This window comes from Otolemur garnettii, unplaced genomic scaffold (genome assembly GCF_000181295.1).
Source record: "Otolemur garnettii isolate 467f Iridium unplaced genomic scaffold, OtoGar3 scaffold00057, whole genome shotgun sequence".
Lineage (NCBI taxonomy): Eukaryota > Metazoa > Chordata > Mammalia > Primates > Galagidae > Otolemur > Otolemur garnettii.
Window position 1 is genome coordinate 4,921,321 of NW_003852452.1, and position 16,200 is coordinate 4,937,520.

A 16,200-nucleotide genomic window follows, 5' to 3' on the forward strand; every position below is an offset into this window, starting at 1 on the left:
GAATAGTATATGCTTACATCTTTGTTTTAAATATAAATTAGGCTTGGCATCTATAGCTCAGCAGCTAGGGCGCCAGCCACATACACTGGAGCTGGCAGGTTCAAACCCAGCCCAGGCCTGCCAAACAACAATGACAACTACAACCAAAAAATAGCCAGGCATTATGGCAGGCACCTGTAGTCTCAGCTACTTGGGAGGCTGAGGCAAAAGAATTGCTTAAGCCCAAGAGTTTGAAGTTGCTGTGAGTTGGAACACCATAGCACTCTACCAAGGGCGATATAGTGAGACTGTCTCAAAAAAATAAATAAAAAATAAATATAAAGTATAAAACTTTACTTTAAAAATCATCTAATATACTCTAGTTTCTCTTCATATCATATACATCTTTCACCTTTTAAAAAATCATCTAATAGCCAATAGCAGGGGAAAATAAAAACACCATTTAAATCTCGTAATAGTACTGTCACTTACGAATTTATCTTTTCAAATTGAATTGTAATGCTGTACTTTACCACACCTTTTTTACTGAAATAAGACTCTCTATACATTGACTACCTAAGAGACTATAATAAACTGGTCAACACACAGAGATGGTCAACATAAGGAACTAGACCTACAGTAAAAATACATGTGGTACATGTCCAGTCTATGAAAAATTATGTCAACTTAAGGAGGTGGTCAATGGAAGGATGTGGTCAACTACAAAGGTTCTACTGTACAGCTTTACCCAATAAAACTAAAAAAATACTAAGAGTTCATAAATCTCAATAAAACTTAATGCATTATTTCTTCTGAGTTTAATAGCTATATATCTTTGAGAGATACTTAAAATTCACATAATAAAGAATACTAAATTTTAGTTTAATAATTATAATTAATAATATCCTACTAGCTTTTGAAAATTAATCTTATTTCATATTCTCCCAAAAGATTACGTATTACAAACTATGAATAAACAACTTGAATTTCACTAGGCAAAGGGCATGCAAAGATTAAAAATATTCTGGGTCTCTAAGATTCTACTGTCTACTATAGAAATGAAACAAAGAGGTTATTTTAATATAACATGGGAAACATATAACTGTTAAGAGAGTATACTGGGAATACTCAGGAGTGTACTATGCCTAGTCTCAGGGTTTAAAAAGATTCTTAGAGAACTGGAGACTGGGGATTCATAAAAGTGTGTTAACTACTTGAAAATACTAGGGATAAGAATACCAGCATTCTAAACAAAGAGCAAGATTCAAGGAAAAGCAGGAAATAATATAGTGTTTGTTAAAATAAGGACCAAGCAAGATGATGGAGTTTTCGGGTATAAGGCCAAAAAAGAGCTGGAGAGGTAGGCAGTAAGGGCCATCCATATAGGACATGTTGTGGAACCTGAGATTTTATTCTATAGGTAAGTTACTAACTAAATCAAAGACCAAAAAGAATGACATTTAAGTGTCGTAAGAGTGTGGTTGAAGAATCAAAGAATGTGTTGTTGCTTCCAAATGGGGGTGAGAAGAAGGACTTAGGAGTCATCCTAAACATTCCAGTGCTGTTAGTGCCACTGAATAGTTGTTTGCTTGTGAAATGCCCCAAAGGAAAAACACCATTTATGTAACAGCAGCTCTTTCCCACCTTATGAACCGCTCAATCTTATTGCTTTATACCATTTCTTATGTTTCTCTTCCTAAGAAATAGCAAAAGCTGCTGATTATTTCAAAACTTGAGTATAGTATCACTTAAAAATAAATGCAAGTGCCAGTTCTCAAATGCTTAGTTTATAGCAGACCTTATGCTGAATATAGATTAGTCAACTCTAGCCATTAAAACTGTCTCAGTTATAATACCCCTTAGATTAAAAATAAATTTATTAAATTATGGAAACAAACTACCAGTTTCTTATCTTTTATTTCTTCAGATTAGAACACCACACCTAAGTAGCTCTACAGTGGTTGCTACTTTGTTACCTTTGAGAGACATCTGCTTTCTGCCAAAATTAATATGCTTAACTTACCAGGTTACATTATAATGCATTTTTTAATTTTCACACAGCCAGGAGTCTTTTCTTCTTTGTTGATTTTTCTCAATCTGTATTGTCGGATCTCTCTCACCAATGTATAAAAAGCATCCTCCACTCTCTGCATTGTAAAACACAACTTCTTTAAAGTCTGCTTCATTGGTAAGAGTAACTTATTGGGACAGCCATGTGCAAGAAGTTTGAAATTATGAGCTTTACTTGAGAATTTTTTTTTAAACAGACATCAGAGTGTTGGACTAAAACTGAGGATGCAATTTTAAAATATGGGCTAGAATCCTGGTTTGCTCTTTAAGTCAGTTTTGCTTTCTAATGGAATAAGAATTTAAAAAATTAGGAATCAGGAGTGATTACAAAAGACCTAGCTGGTTATTAATTAATGAAATTACTTTAATTTGCCAGTCTTGGATTTAAAGCCTCAAAGGAAATTAGGTTTAACCTCAGTTGAAGTAAAGTTAAGTTTACTTCTCTGACACAGGAAAAATAAGTAATTTATGCACTACTGACTCCCAACGGTACTATTTGTTACTGATTACAGTGGGAAGAAAAATGATGTAATAGTGATGTAAAAAGCTTTGTTAAAACACAAAAAGCATCTCAAAATAAAGGTGAGAGTGAAGAGACTAGAATCTTGAGTTTTATTTCCAATTGTAACATTTTCCAGTCTATTTCCAGGATCCACAGGTGGAGGATCAACTGGGACTTTTGTGCCTGGGACATTATTTAAATTAAAATGTTAAATGATGGCTGTTTACCATAATATAAAATGGTAAAAAAGGAGCATTTTAGAACAGTGTACAATCATACTGGCTTTGTACTTTCTATTTTAATTTAAATACTATAAAGGACTTTTTTCCTGCTAAAGCTATATAGAAAGCTAGGACAAGCACAGTCATATATGGCCATATGGAAAAAAATTGAAAAGATTTTAATCTTTTTCAATCCAGACTATGAGGCAGTAGCCAAAGAGGACAAAGGGCTGTTTACTGTGATCCTAGTTTGTCCAGAAAAACTTAAATTTAAAAAAAGGAAATAGCACAGAAAGTGGTATTTACATGTAGTGCAAATTACTTTAAAATATGTATTATTTGTGTTAAACTGGCATTTTACTACACATTTGAGTTTAAGCTTATTCTGTTCTTTTTAATTTTATGAATAAATTACTCAATTTGGAGACTAGGATACTTTAGCTGGGATTGGTAACCTCAATGTTTCCAATGAAAAAATTGTGACATAATGGACCTAGCACCTAAAAAGCTAATATACTACATCCAAAGTATGATTTGTCATTTTAAATTCAATCAGGCACAGTGAATTGGCCACCAGTATCACCGAAGTAAGCCAATGGCTTTTTGCTTGCAGAAGTCATCTGCATATCTAATGCCTACAACAACTGAGAAAAAGACACTAATTCTTTAGGGCACATTAATTTTTACAAATCTTAGGAGTACATTAAGCACTGCTTCAAAGAGTTCACTAACTTATCTTTAAAGTAAAATTTTAATTTAAAATTCATAAAACTAAATGTCAGTTAAAAAGCAGGCATTGTGTGAGTGTAATGTGTTAGATATATTAACATGTTTATCTCAAGTTACTAACATGTATCTTCCAGTGATACATTTCTTTTCATCTTTTAATGACAAAAATCATTACAGTTGGAGAATTTTTTTCTTTTTAATGCAATAAATTTAATCAACTACCTAGCTGAGCCAACTAGAAATAAAAATTTCCAGCCACTTTTGGAAATCATTAAATATGCCAGCACTTTCAGATAGATCCATACTAGTATGTAAAAGTTTATAATAGTTTGCATTTTATTATTTTAAAAAGTTTATTTAAAACTTTATTAAAGTTTATTATAGTTTGTATTTTATTATTAAGCCTCAAAAGGAAAGGACTTATTATTTTTACTTGCTTATCCATGAAAAACTTATGTATTAAAATTTTTCATTATTTTCATAAATTTCCAAAATTTTCTTTTCTTTTTTTTTCCTTGAGACAGTCTTACTATGTCACCGTCTGTAGAGTGCTGTGACATCACAGCTCACAGCAATCTCAAACTCTTGGGCTTAAGGGACTCTCTTGCCTCAGCCTCCCAAGTAGCTGTGACTGTAGGCGCCCACCACAATGCCCAGCTATTTTTTGGTTGCAGTTGTCACTGTTGTTTAGCTGGCCCAGGTTAGGTTCAAACCTGCCAGCCTCAGTGCATGTGGCCGGCACCATAACCACTGTGCTACAGGCACCAAACCCAAAATTTTCATTATAATATAAATAATTTAAGGCATGAAATTTAACTATTTTGTAAAACATGTAAAATGTAAAACCTGAGCTGTATCATTTAAGCTATTTTCATAAATAATTCTTTCAATGTGAAAATGCATGAAATTTAAATTAATATTTATCTACATATACAAACCAGGTAAAAGCTCATATTTTCTTAAAATTTTTAAAGAATGTGATATTTTATTCCTGTTTAAAAAAAAGTTACAAAGTCATTGTAGAAGCACCAAAACATGCTATTAGGGGAGAAAAACCATATTGGCCCTCTACTAATTTAGCAAAAACAAATTTTGATTGTAACTTATTTCTAAAATCAATTTGAATGTGTCTGTTTTTTCAGTGTGAGCATTCCCATCACCAATACCAGAATAGATGATTTTTGTTTCCAGCAATGCAGAGAGAATTGGAAGCCAATAGTGAAAAAGAAGAGATGACTACCCACCACCAAGAATTCAGTTTTAGGACCTCACTGGCTCAGATTTAACAACATTGAGAAACAGTTATTTCAGAGTGATTATTTTCCATTTCTTATTTTTACTAATATGAAATTTAAATTAGATTTAAAATGCATATTTACCATTTTTTTCAGACTTAGTTACTTTTTGATAATATACTTTAAAGGCATACTGACATCAAGACAAATGACAATATTGTTATTTATCCTTGTGTGCACCTTAAACCGTTGGTGCTGGCTGTAATTTTAGCAAGGTGCATACAGTATACAACTATGAAACAGAACACTGGTTTCATAACTCAAAAATTTATAGGTAATTTAAAAAGATATAGTCAGAACAGATACTTAATATCTACTGAGGCTAGTTACTAACCGGCACTCAATGATTTTACTCTGGAGAATATGGCTTGTTCCTACATATATTCTTTTTCAAATATCACTTACAAAAACTTAAGAACAAATCAGTCTTTTTGTAGGAACAAAAGTATACATATTTAAATATGTAAATTTTTAAAAATTAAGAGTATTTCCAGCTTACCTAGCACCTGAAAACATACTTGTGAGACTATGGAAACAGAATACTCAATACAGATTAAGAATTGTTAACCAAAAGTATCACTTTATAGCCTCATGCCCATGTTTTCACTAAGAGAGCTTGTGTTAATTATTTGTTCCTGTGAACCTGTAAAAATTGCTGTAAAACTCTGTCAACAAGTAACATATCAAATATCTCAACTACATACAGATGCAAGAATTCCAGGCTTCACGGGGGAAGGGAATGGAGAAATAAGATATTTTCCAAAAACCAACTTCATATCCCTCACTTTCTCAAGACACCTTGCCAAACTATAGCCGACCTTAGGTACTACTGAAATACAGCAATACCAAATACCGGGAGGCTTACCATGGGATACATCAGGTGCTTAGTAATTGTTTTGTCAATTTTTTTTAAATTTCAGGTTGGAGTAAGGGTACATAGGAGTTGGTCACATTATTTGTGTTTGTAATATAAAGTCCAAAGTCTGAGTTGCTGTTGAGTTCTTCACCCAGTAAGTGTGTCACATACCCCTACATTGTACCTGATAGGTAACTTCTGGAGTCTCCCTTCTCTCCCCGCTTCTTGAATTTAATTGTGTTTTTCTCCCATGTGGACCTGTAGTTGCTGATCTCAGATTAGAACTGAGTACACTGGGATGCTTGCTTTTCTGTCCTTGAGATACTTTATTTAGAATGCTCTCCAAATCCATCCAGGTGAATATAAATGATGCAAAGTCTCCATATATATATATATATATTTTTGTAGAGACAGAGTCTCACTTTGTTGCCCTTGGTAGAGCGCTGTGGCATCACACAGCTCACAGCAACCTCCAACTCCTGGGCTTAAGCGATTCTCTTGACTCAGCCTCCCGAGTAGCTGGGACTACAGGCGCCCACCACAACGCCTGGCTACTTTTTTAATTGCAGTTTGGCTGGGGCCAGGTTTTATACTGCCACGCTCAGTATATGGGGCCGGCACCCTACTCACTGAGCCATAGGCGCAGCCCCAAAGTCTCCGTTTTTATGGCTGAACAGTATTCCATGGTATACATATATACCAGTTTATTGATCCCTTCCAGAATTGATGGGCATTTAGACTGTTTCCACATCTTTGCAACTATTTCATCAATTTTAACTCATAAAAAGCTAAAGTTTAAAATATTGATCTGACGTACACAAAAACTATTATTATTAAACAGAGAGATATGGCACATGAGGTTTTCTTTTTTTCCTAATTTATGAAAAGTTTTTGTTAATGGAGTTCTTCTAACAACTAATTTTAAATAACTAGAAATTAAAAAAGAAATCAGGAAATTACTCAACATTCCTAAGTTTGTAAAGCTTATTTTTATATGACATTCAAATTAAGACCTCCAGAAAACAAAAAAGCTAATCAGGGGTGGCAGATATTCTCAAACTCTGCTTCTGTCCTTCACTTTACTAAACCCTTCCCACTTCTGAGTTTAGCAGACTTAGAAAACACACAGCTGATTCCCATAGTGTCAATGTTGTGGTTTCAGTTAGGCTTTGCCAACACTGCCATACATGCTCCAAGCCAGAACAATCTGTCAATTACTAAACTGTACAGATAAAATGTGAACTAGGTAGTGGTCCTTATACATTGGGAATACAGGGATTCCTAACAATATACTAGCAGAAAAATAACTCCTTTTGTCTTTCAGATATGGACTGATTATAAAAAATAAATAATGCATTCTATCCAGCCAGGTAATGAGCTTTGTTAAAATTGCAAATAATTAAGTTAGTAAAAACATATATTTTGCAATCCTTATCAAAAAAGTACTAGGGTAAAGTTTCAATTTTTCTTTCACAAAATATTTTAACTTTTACGTTACAATTACTAAAGTTTAAATTGAAAGTCTGACCTAACTTCTAGTATCTAAACAAACACTGAGGTTACCCAGAGAACCAGTGAATCAGCACATTGCAACCCACAGGCCAAATGTAGCCACAGACTATTTTTGTACCATATACAAATGGCAGTGTTTGCATTTTAAAAAGGTTACAATAATAATAAAGAAACGTGCAATAGATACCACTTGTGGCCTTCAAAGCCTAATATTTACCAGATGGGCCTTTACAGAAAGTTTGCTGGTCCTGATTTGTATCTATGAGAACTTCTAAATGACTGCTCTATTTCTATAACTTGAATGTAATTCTTTTGGTGTTTGTGTTTAAGGCTCATGTTCAACATCAAAAATCAGGGCACAAACCAAGCTGCTGATAAAATATGATATGAATATACACATCAATTCTGTTTAAGTAAGAAATAAACGGAGTAATAGATGAGTTAACAAACTACCATGTTTCCCTGAAAATAAGACACACTATTTTTTTCTCAAGAAGACATATTAGGGTTTATTTTCAGGGGATGTCTTATTTTTATTAAGTATAATACAACAATCTACATTTATTCAAATATAGTTAAGTCATCTTCTTCTGGAACCTGACAGGGGGAGCTGACCTTGTTGGTGGGGCTGGTGCTAGTGATGCGTGAACTCCTTGCCCCTAGCTGTTTGCACGTGCACAATAGGATGCCTGCGACTGCAGTTACAGTTACTTGAAGGGCTCAGAGAAAGGAGCTGTGGCAGATAAAAGGTATTCCAGTCTTCCTTACTGCTCTGCGCTGAAATGCATGGCCCATCACTAGGTCTTATTAATGGGGGTAGGGCTTATGCATAGAAATCCTGCTAGGGCTTATTTTGGGGGTAGGTCTTATTTTGGGGGAAACACAGTACTCTGCAGAAAGTAGGGCTTCACATGTTCACAAACTGGAGATGCAATGTCTTAAATTTTACATATTTTGTTTTATAATCTCTATAGTTACTTGGAATAGGTCTTTAAAGTTTTCCAAAAGCATGCAAATATTAGAAGGAGATAGAGGAAGATAAAACTCCTCAAAGGCTAATTAATTTCTAAGCAAATCAACAAGTCCACTTAACAAAAAGAAATCTAAGAATAGCAATTAAATATCTTAAGTTATAGCTTAGCAACATAAATTACATAAAAACACCAATAAATCAGGATACAGATATAAAGAAGGCTGGGTGCTAGGTCAGGAAGAATGAATATTCTTACATGTTATGTTTCTCTATATTTTAATTAGATAATCCACATAAATGTCTACAAAGCAAATGTAAGTTAATCTACTACTTAGATACCATACACCTTCAAAAAAACCCAAACCAAACAAAAACACTTCCAAGGCCACAAAACAGTATAAACCTAAAATTCTATTTTAAAAGAAATTACCAGATAGTTTTCTGATCAAATATGAATGCTGTGTCATATTTACGTGTTAACATCAAACAGCAAGAATCAATTAGTACTTCTATTTTTACCTTTACAAAATTCAATAGATAGTGACACCCGTAGCTCAGTGAGTAGGGGGCCAGCCACATACATATATGCTGGTGGGTTCAAGCCCAACCCAGGCCTGCTAAACAATACCAATTGTGAAAATAGAGGGGTGTTGTGGCAGGCGTAATAATCATACAACAAAAAACCAAGACAGAGCTCTTCTAGACTAAACAAATGGGAAATGGAGAACATGGGAATGATGGAATGACGACAACTCCTCCTGGTCTTTGTTGCCTTTCTATTCTTAAGTGTGGACCCTGCATCAAAACCAGTATCTCCCAGCAACTTGTTAGAAATGTAGAATCACAGGTCTCAACCTAAATTAATTAATTCTAACCTGAATTAGAATTCAATAAGCCCAGTTAACTTTTGTATGCGTATAGAAGTACAAGAAGCACTTATCTACTGCAACCCTTTACAACATCAGCAAAGTATCTTCAGTATTTCCTTTGTGAAATATAAACTCAAATGTTCACCAGTCTAAGAAGCATGTAGGATAATAAAATAACGGGAGAATCTTGGTAGTAGGTCTGCATGTTTTAAAAAACATTCTTTCAATTTTATATCTGAAAATCTTTCATAAGAAAGTGTTGGAAGAAAAAGTTATAAATATTAAAATCATATTTTCTGAGTGCCTTCTCTCCTAAGGAAAATCAAGGAGACTAGTCAGAAAAGGCCAATAAAAAGGAGACAAAAATAAGCCTCTTCTTTGTCTTTGGAACCTAGGCACAGGGTTAAATGAAATTTTAAAATCCTTTAGATGAAGCAAAGCACATCAAGTCTGTCTTTAATCTATAAAATCAGGTTTTAGTAAATCTCTCAGGGAGAAAATATTTACATGACGGTCAAACTACAGAAAAACAGTTGTTAATCCCCAAACAAAAACTTAAAATAGAATTCATTGTTTCTTTACTATGTACCAAAATTGTATAACTGGAAGAGGTACACATCTCCCACTAGGGAAATAAGATATACATACTGGGTAAATAATGATTTATGTTTAAATTTTTACCTTTACAAAATTCAATAGATAGTGACACCCGTAGCTCAGTGAGTAGGGTGCCAGCCACATACATATATGCTGGTGGGTTCAAGCCCAACCCAGGCCTGCTAAACAACGATAACAACTACAACCAAAAAAATATGGGGGGTGCTTGTAGTCCCAGCTACTTGGGAGGCTAAAGCAAGAGAATCACTTCAGCCCAAGAGTTTGAGGTTGCTATGAGCTGTGACACCACAGCACTCTACCAAGGGCAACAAAGTGAGTCTCTTGTCTCAAAAGAAAAAAAAAATTCAATAGAACTTTCACAGAATGCCCATTTTTATAAATTTAACAATGTAATGACTTGTTCATCAATTTTGTTTTAACTTATAGTATTACAAAAATTAAATTCCATAAAATCAATTTTCTGGGCTCATAGGTACATATAACCAGCAAAAGCCCTGAACAAATTTATGGAACATAAATTGATCAATTTTTTAGTACTGTCATGGACCAACATTTCAGTCAACAAAAAACTGCACACATATGACAAAGCTCTCATAAGATTGTAAGAAAGCTGCAAAATTCCCATCCCCTTGTGACATTGTAGCCATTGTAATATCATACATAGCACAACACGTATGTGTTTGTGGTGATTCTGGCAAAAACCTGTGCTGTCGGTTATATAAAAATGTTAACACATACCATTATGGACAGCATGTAATATCTGATAAATGACTACAGTACTAGTTTGTGTATTACCTATAATTTTTATTGTTAGAAAGTACATTCCTTCTACTTAAAAAAAAAAAAAAGTTAATTATAAAACAGCTTCAGGCAGGTCCTCCAGGAAGTATTCCAGAAAAAGACATTGTTATCACCAGACATGGCAGCTCCAAGCATATTACAGCCTGTAAAAGACCTCCTAGTGGGACAAGATGTGGAGGGGGAAGACTGATGGTCCTGTCCCTGTATAGGCTACACTCATATGTGTACATGTCATAATTTTTAATGAAAAAGTTAAAAAAGATAAAAATTCTAAAACTAGAAAAAAGCTTATAAGGATATAAAATATTTCAGCATATTGAATGTGTTTTTTACTTAAACAAACAGTACAACGTAAAAAATCCCAGTTTATAAAGTAAAAAAGTTACAGTAGGCTTATTGATGAAAAAAATTTTTTATAAATTTGGTGTAACCAATGTGTAAAGTGTTTGTATAAAGTCTCCAGTAGTGCACAGTAATGTCCTAGGTTTTCACACTCACTCACGATTCACTTACCACAGCAACTTCCAATCCTGTAAGTTCCATTCATATAAGCATACAGGTGTGTGTATGTGTACCATTTTTAAATATTTTATACCATATTTTCACCGTACCTTTTCTAGGTTTAGATACACAAATATTTACCATTGTGTTATAACTGCCGACAGCATTTAGTATAGTAACATGCTGTTGGGTTTGTAACCTAAGAGCAACAGGCTATATATCACACAGCCTAGGTGTGTAGTAGGCTAGTAAGCACAGTGTATATATTCACATGACAATATTACCTAAGAACACATTTTTCAAAATGGATCTTCATTGTTAAGCAACGAATGACCATATGTGAAAATTGCATTCCTTTGTTCAAATAGGTTATATAACATCAACTGAAATTATTTTATTTTATCTAGAGAAATAGATGTGTTTTTTTTGTTTTTTGGGGGGGTTTGAGACAGAGTCTCACTTTTTCATCTTCAGTAGAGTGCCGTGGCATCACAGCTCACAGCAACCTCAAACTCTTGGACTCAAGCAATTCTCTTGCCTCAGCCTCCTAAGTACCTGGGATTACAGGCACCCAGCACAACACCTGGCTATTTCTAGAGACAAGGTCCCATTCTGGCTCTGCATGGTCTCTAACCTATGAGCTGAGACAATCCACTCACCTCAGGTCCTCCCAGAGTGCCAGGATTACAGCCATGAGCCACCACACCAGGCCTTAAATGGTTTTTTAAATGAAGATGATTTTTGAAACAAAACTCAGGTTCCACTTAACAATTTTGGTCAGAATGAAACAGTAAATCAATAGCCAAGAGTTTCTATTTATTTGCTAAGTATTCTCTTGCTCTAATGAACTTTCTCTAAAAATAAATGTCCTCAAAAAATTTTCACCAAAGTAAACCTCTTCAAGTAAAACAAAATTTAACCTAAAAACATGACATAATACTCGTAAAAGTACTTCTAACATTGGAAACTCAAATTTTGTTACCATTTTATGTCTTTAGGTATGTAACAGTGAAAAAATTTCCACATCTTTTGAATCTTAAACACAATGATCAGAATTGAGAGAAATTTTCAACATGGAAAGAAAAGTGTGTTATCCTAAGATTATAAGAAAGCCAACAGTGTTATCAGGGATGCTGCATTAAGCAGCACTGCCCTCTTGAGAGAACATTTACCAAATAAACATTGTTTTATTTCCTATTTTGGTATAATGAAAGGAAAACTGATAAATCACCTTAAATCAAACATTTATATTATCATGTATATACATTTATTATTCTCCTGCCCCCTAAATATTAAAATATATATAAGTAAATTATGATTAATGATTAAAATCACTTCGTTTTAAATCACAGAAAATGGATTTGCATTTTTTTCTAATTTTACCCACCTGTCTTGTCTTTGCTGATGTTTCAATAAAAGGAATTCCATAACTTCTTGCTAAGTCCTGAGCCTGTTTTGTGTCTACTGTTCTAGAGGGCAAATCACATTTATTTCCTACTAGGACCATAGGTACATCTTCAGAGTCTTTAACTCTTTTAATTTGTTCTCTGAGGAAGAAAAATAAATTATGGCAGAGACATTAGTAATATAAATATATTTCAAAAACTGCATTTTTATTTTATAAAATTTGGCTAAAGGCAGACAATGTAATTCCTAATTTCCACCATACCAAATTTTCCTTGTTTCTTCTTCTAGTTATTTTTTCTCCCCCTTAAACAGAAACCTTGTATATTTCCTAAAAGATAAAATACCTAGAAGTACAGTAAAACTACAATCTAATGAAGGTTCATATATCGTTAGATCATAATGATAAAACAGAAAATACTGAAAGAGTCTAGACCCAAAGTTCTACACCTAGTTTTAAAAAGTATAATATGACAAACATGTTACGTATGTGGTTAAATATATCTGTATAAAAAATATTTTTGCCAGGTGTAGGGGCTCACACCTGTAATCCCAGAACTCTGGGAGGCTAAGGTGAACAGAAAGCCTGAACTCATGAGTTCAAGAGCAGCCTGAGCCAGAGGGAGACCCTCGTCTCTAAAAATAGCCAAGCATTGTGGAGGGCACTTATAATCCCAGCTACTCAGGAGGCTTAGGCAAAAGAATGGCTTGAGCGCAGGAGTCTGAAGTTGCTATGAGCTGTGATGCCATGGCACTCCACCAGGGGCGACAAAGTGAGACTCAGTCTCAAAAAAATAAATTTAAAAGAAAAAAATACTTTTACAAAAATCTAAATTACAGCACTACATAACTTTCACATTGCTTTCTCAAAAAAGTGACAATTGGAAAGATTTTGATTTCTAGGTGGACAACACTGAAGTTACCACAATTTATTCTGTTAAAAACCCTTTCTCTCTGTTGCTAATTTTCGATATTACAAACAAATTCTGAATTGGGGTAAAATTATATTCTCCCCAATTTTAGGTAGCTTTCAAAAATGTAATATAGAATAAGGAACACAGTAGACAAGAGAGTCAGAACTGGTTTAAAGTCCCAGTTCCTCTACTTATTAGCTGGGAAAACATGGCTAAGTTAACAAATTTCATCTATTTACTACCCTATAAAAATATACCACTACCCTCATCCAGATTTCTTTTTCTCTAGTACTACAGTATACAGTAAGCATGCTCTTAAATAAAATAGTTAATTTTTTAACTCTGCTAACTCACTGTTACATGACATAACCAGTGAGTGGAATATTTGTTTAATATGAGTTTTACGAAAACTGCAAACCCTCTGAGAAACAGAATATAAACATATGTAATATAATGATTGTTTTAAAGTAGTCAGTTTTATGCAGATTTGTCAGATTTTTCTTATATCTGTAACTGCTCTAATTCTTCAATTGTTTACAACTTCTGAGTTGTTTATCCAGTCCAAAAAATTCTACCCTAGGTATATGTGATTTTCTTTCTTTTCTTTTTTTTTCTTTGGAGACAGACTCTCACTCTGTGCCCTGGTGTCATAGCTCAAAGTAACCTCAAATTCTTAGGCTCAAGTGCTCCCCCTTACCTCACCCTCCCAAAGAGCTGGGACTACAGGTACCTGCCACAATGCCTGGCTAGTTTTTTCTATTTTTAGTAGAGACAGGGACCTTGCTATTGCTCAGGCTGTTTGAACTCTTGAGCTCAGGGGATCTACCCACCTCAGCCTCCCAGACTGCTAGGATTAGTGAGCCACCGCACCTGGCCTACATGATTATTCTTAAGACTATTCAAGTGATACCATCTCAAATCACCTTTTCATATTTTTGTTTATGGTTTTAAATTTTATGATGTATATAAAAAGCTTACAGTCTTACTTTCCTAGTGTTGTGTGGTTAAGAGTACAGAAGGTTTTAGAGTCAAACAGGTCTAGATTTCAATCTCAGTACCACCACTATCTATGCAATCTTGAACAAATGACTCAATTGTTCTAACCCCTATGGATTTCATTTCTAAAACATGAATATTACCTCACAAAATCATTTTAAAATTTGAATTAGATAATATATGCATGGCAGTTGGCAAGGACTCAATAAACTGAAAACTGTATTACTCCTCAATGTCAATTTATTATATTCAACTTAAACCCACCTATAATGGTGAATATCTTCAAATGATTTAGTATTATTTATGGCAAATACACAAAGAAAGCCCTCCCCAGTCCTCATGTACTGGTCCCTCATTGCACTGTACTCCTCTTGACCTGCTGTGTCGAGAATATCCAAGAGACAAGTTTCTCCATCAATTACTACTTGCTTCCTGTAGGAATCCTAAGAAAGGAGAAACACAGTCTGGATTATTACAGTGCACCTTTTACTTTTAAAAAGGTGTTACATGCAACTCAACAACAAAAAGACAATCTAATTAAAAATGAGCAAAGGACTTGAGGAAACATTGCCCCAAGGATAAAAAGCTGGTTAATAAGTTCACAAAAAGATTCTCAATGGCATCAGTCATTAGGGAAATGAAAATCAAAATCATGAGATACCACCTCACATCCATTACAGTGGCCAAAAAAATAAGTGTTGATGAGGATGTGGAGAAACCGAAATCCTGTCCATTGCTGTGATGGGATGTAAAATGATGCTGCCATTATGAAAACAGTTGGGCAAGTACCTCAAAAGTTCTACAGAGAATTACTGTCAGATTCAGCAATTCCATTCCTATGTACAGAACCAAAAAAACTGGAAACAGAGACTCTAAACAGAGAGTTGCACATCAATGTTCATAGCAAGACTATTTACAACAGCCAAAGCGTAGCTAAGTGTCCATTAACGAACTGATAAAATATAGTATATACATACAACATTATTATTGTATTTTGGAACATTATTCACCATAAAAAAGGATTAAATTCTGATACAAGTTGAGCATCTCTAATTTGAAAATCTGAAATCCAAAATGCTCCAAAATCTAAAACTATCTAAACACTACGATACTCAAAGGAAATGATCATCAAGTATTTCTGATTTCAGATTTTTGAATTAGGGATGCTGAGCTGGTTAAGTATCTGCAAATATTTCAAAATCCCAAACACTTCTGGTCCTAAGCATTTGGATAGGGATACTGAATCTGGGCATGCTACAATATGGAGAAACCTTGAAAACATTATACTAAATGAAGTAAACCAGACATAAAAGACACACAGCACATGATCCCACTTATATGAAGTACCTATAATAGGCAAACTCACAGAGACAAAAGTTAGAACAGAAGTTACCAAGGGCAAGGGAAGGGAGGATGGGGACGTTATTTACTGGGTATGGAGTTTCAGTTTGAGAGACAAAAAAAGTTCTGAAAATAGTGATTACACAAAATTGTGATGCTGCACATAATGAAAGTACTAATGATGATGAATTGTACACTTAAAAATAACTGCAACAGTATATTTTATGTTCTGCATGTTTTATCACAAAAAAGATTTTTTAAAGTGTTATACAGAGATACTCAACAATTCAAGGGTACATACTAGTAATAAAAAAGTACCTAAAGAAAAACACTGTAATTACAAAAATGGGATAGCTCTACCAACTGTTATTCAAGATGATTTAGATGATAAAAACTAATGAACTTACAAATAATTTTCATGCACTTATTTTTTTTATAGCCAAGGGAATACATAGGAAAATAGTCAATACTCAAAATTCTACTGCCCTCATCCACTTGTTTAAAAAAAAAAAAAAAAACCTGGAAGCAATATCTAACGGACAGATGGATACTACAAAGAGCAAACTGTTATCTGCAAATTCTAAAGGGCGTCTATGAAAAAGAGTTTTCTTTTCTTTCT

At 34.0% G+C, this 16,200-nt stretch overlaps 1 protein-coding gene across 3 annotated transcripts in view; it reads right to left on the minus strand.

Annotated features, from left to right (window-relative positions):
• The window catches only part of KRAS (KRAS proto-oncogene, GTPase), a 37,662-nt gene that overhangs the window by 7,105 nt on the left and 14,357 nt on the right, over window positions 1–16,200 (minus strand). The window contains exons 2-4 of one of the 3 annotated variants that reach the window (XM_003792464.3): window positions 14,505–14,683; window positions 12,314–12,473; window positions 2,011–2,126 (exon numbers count right to left, since the gene is read on the minus strand). In XM_003792464.3, the coding sequence (XP_003792512.1) occupies window positions 2,011–2,126; window positions 12,314–12,473; window positions 14,505–14,683 (455 nt within the window). Of the gene's footprint in view, window positions 1–2,002; window positions 2,127–12,313; window positions 12,474–14,504; window positions 14,684–16,200 lie in introns of all 3 variants that reach the window. The other 2 variants (XM_023514692.1, XM_023514693.1) reach the window with 2 other exon arrangements.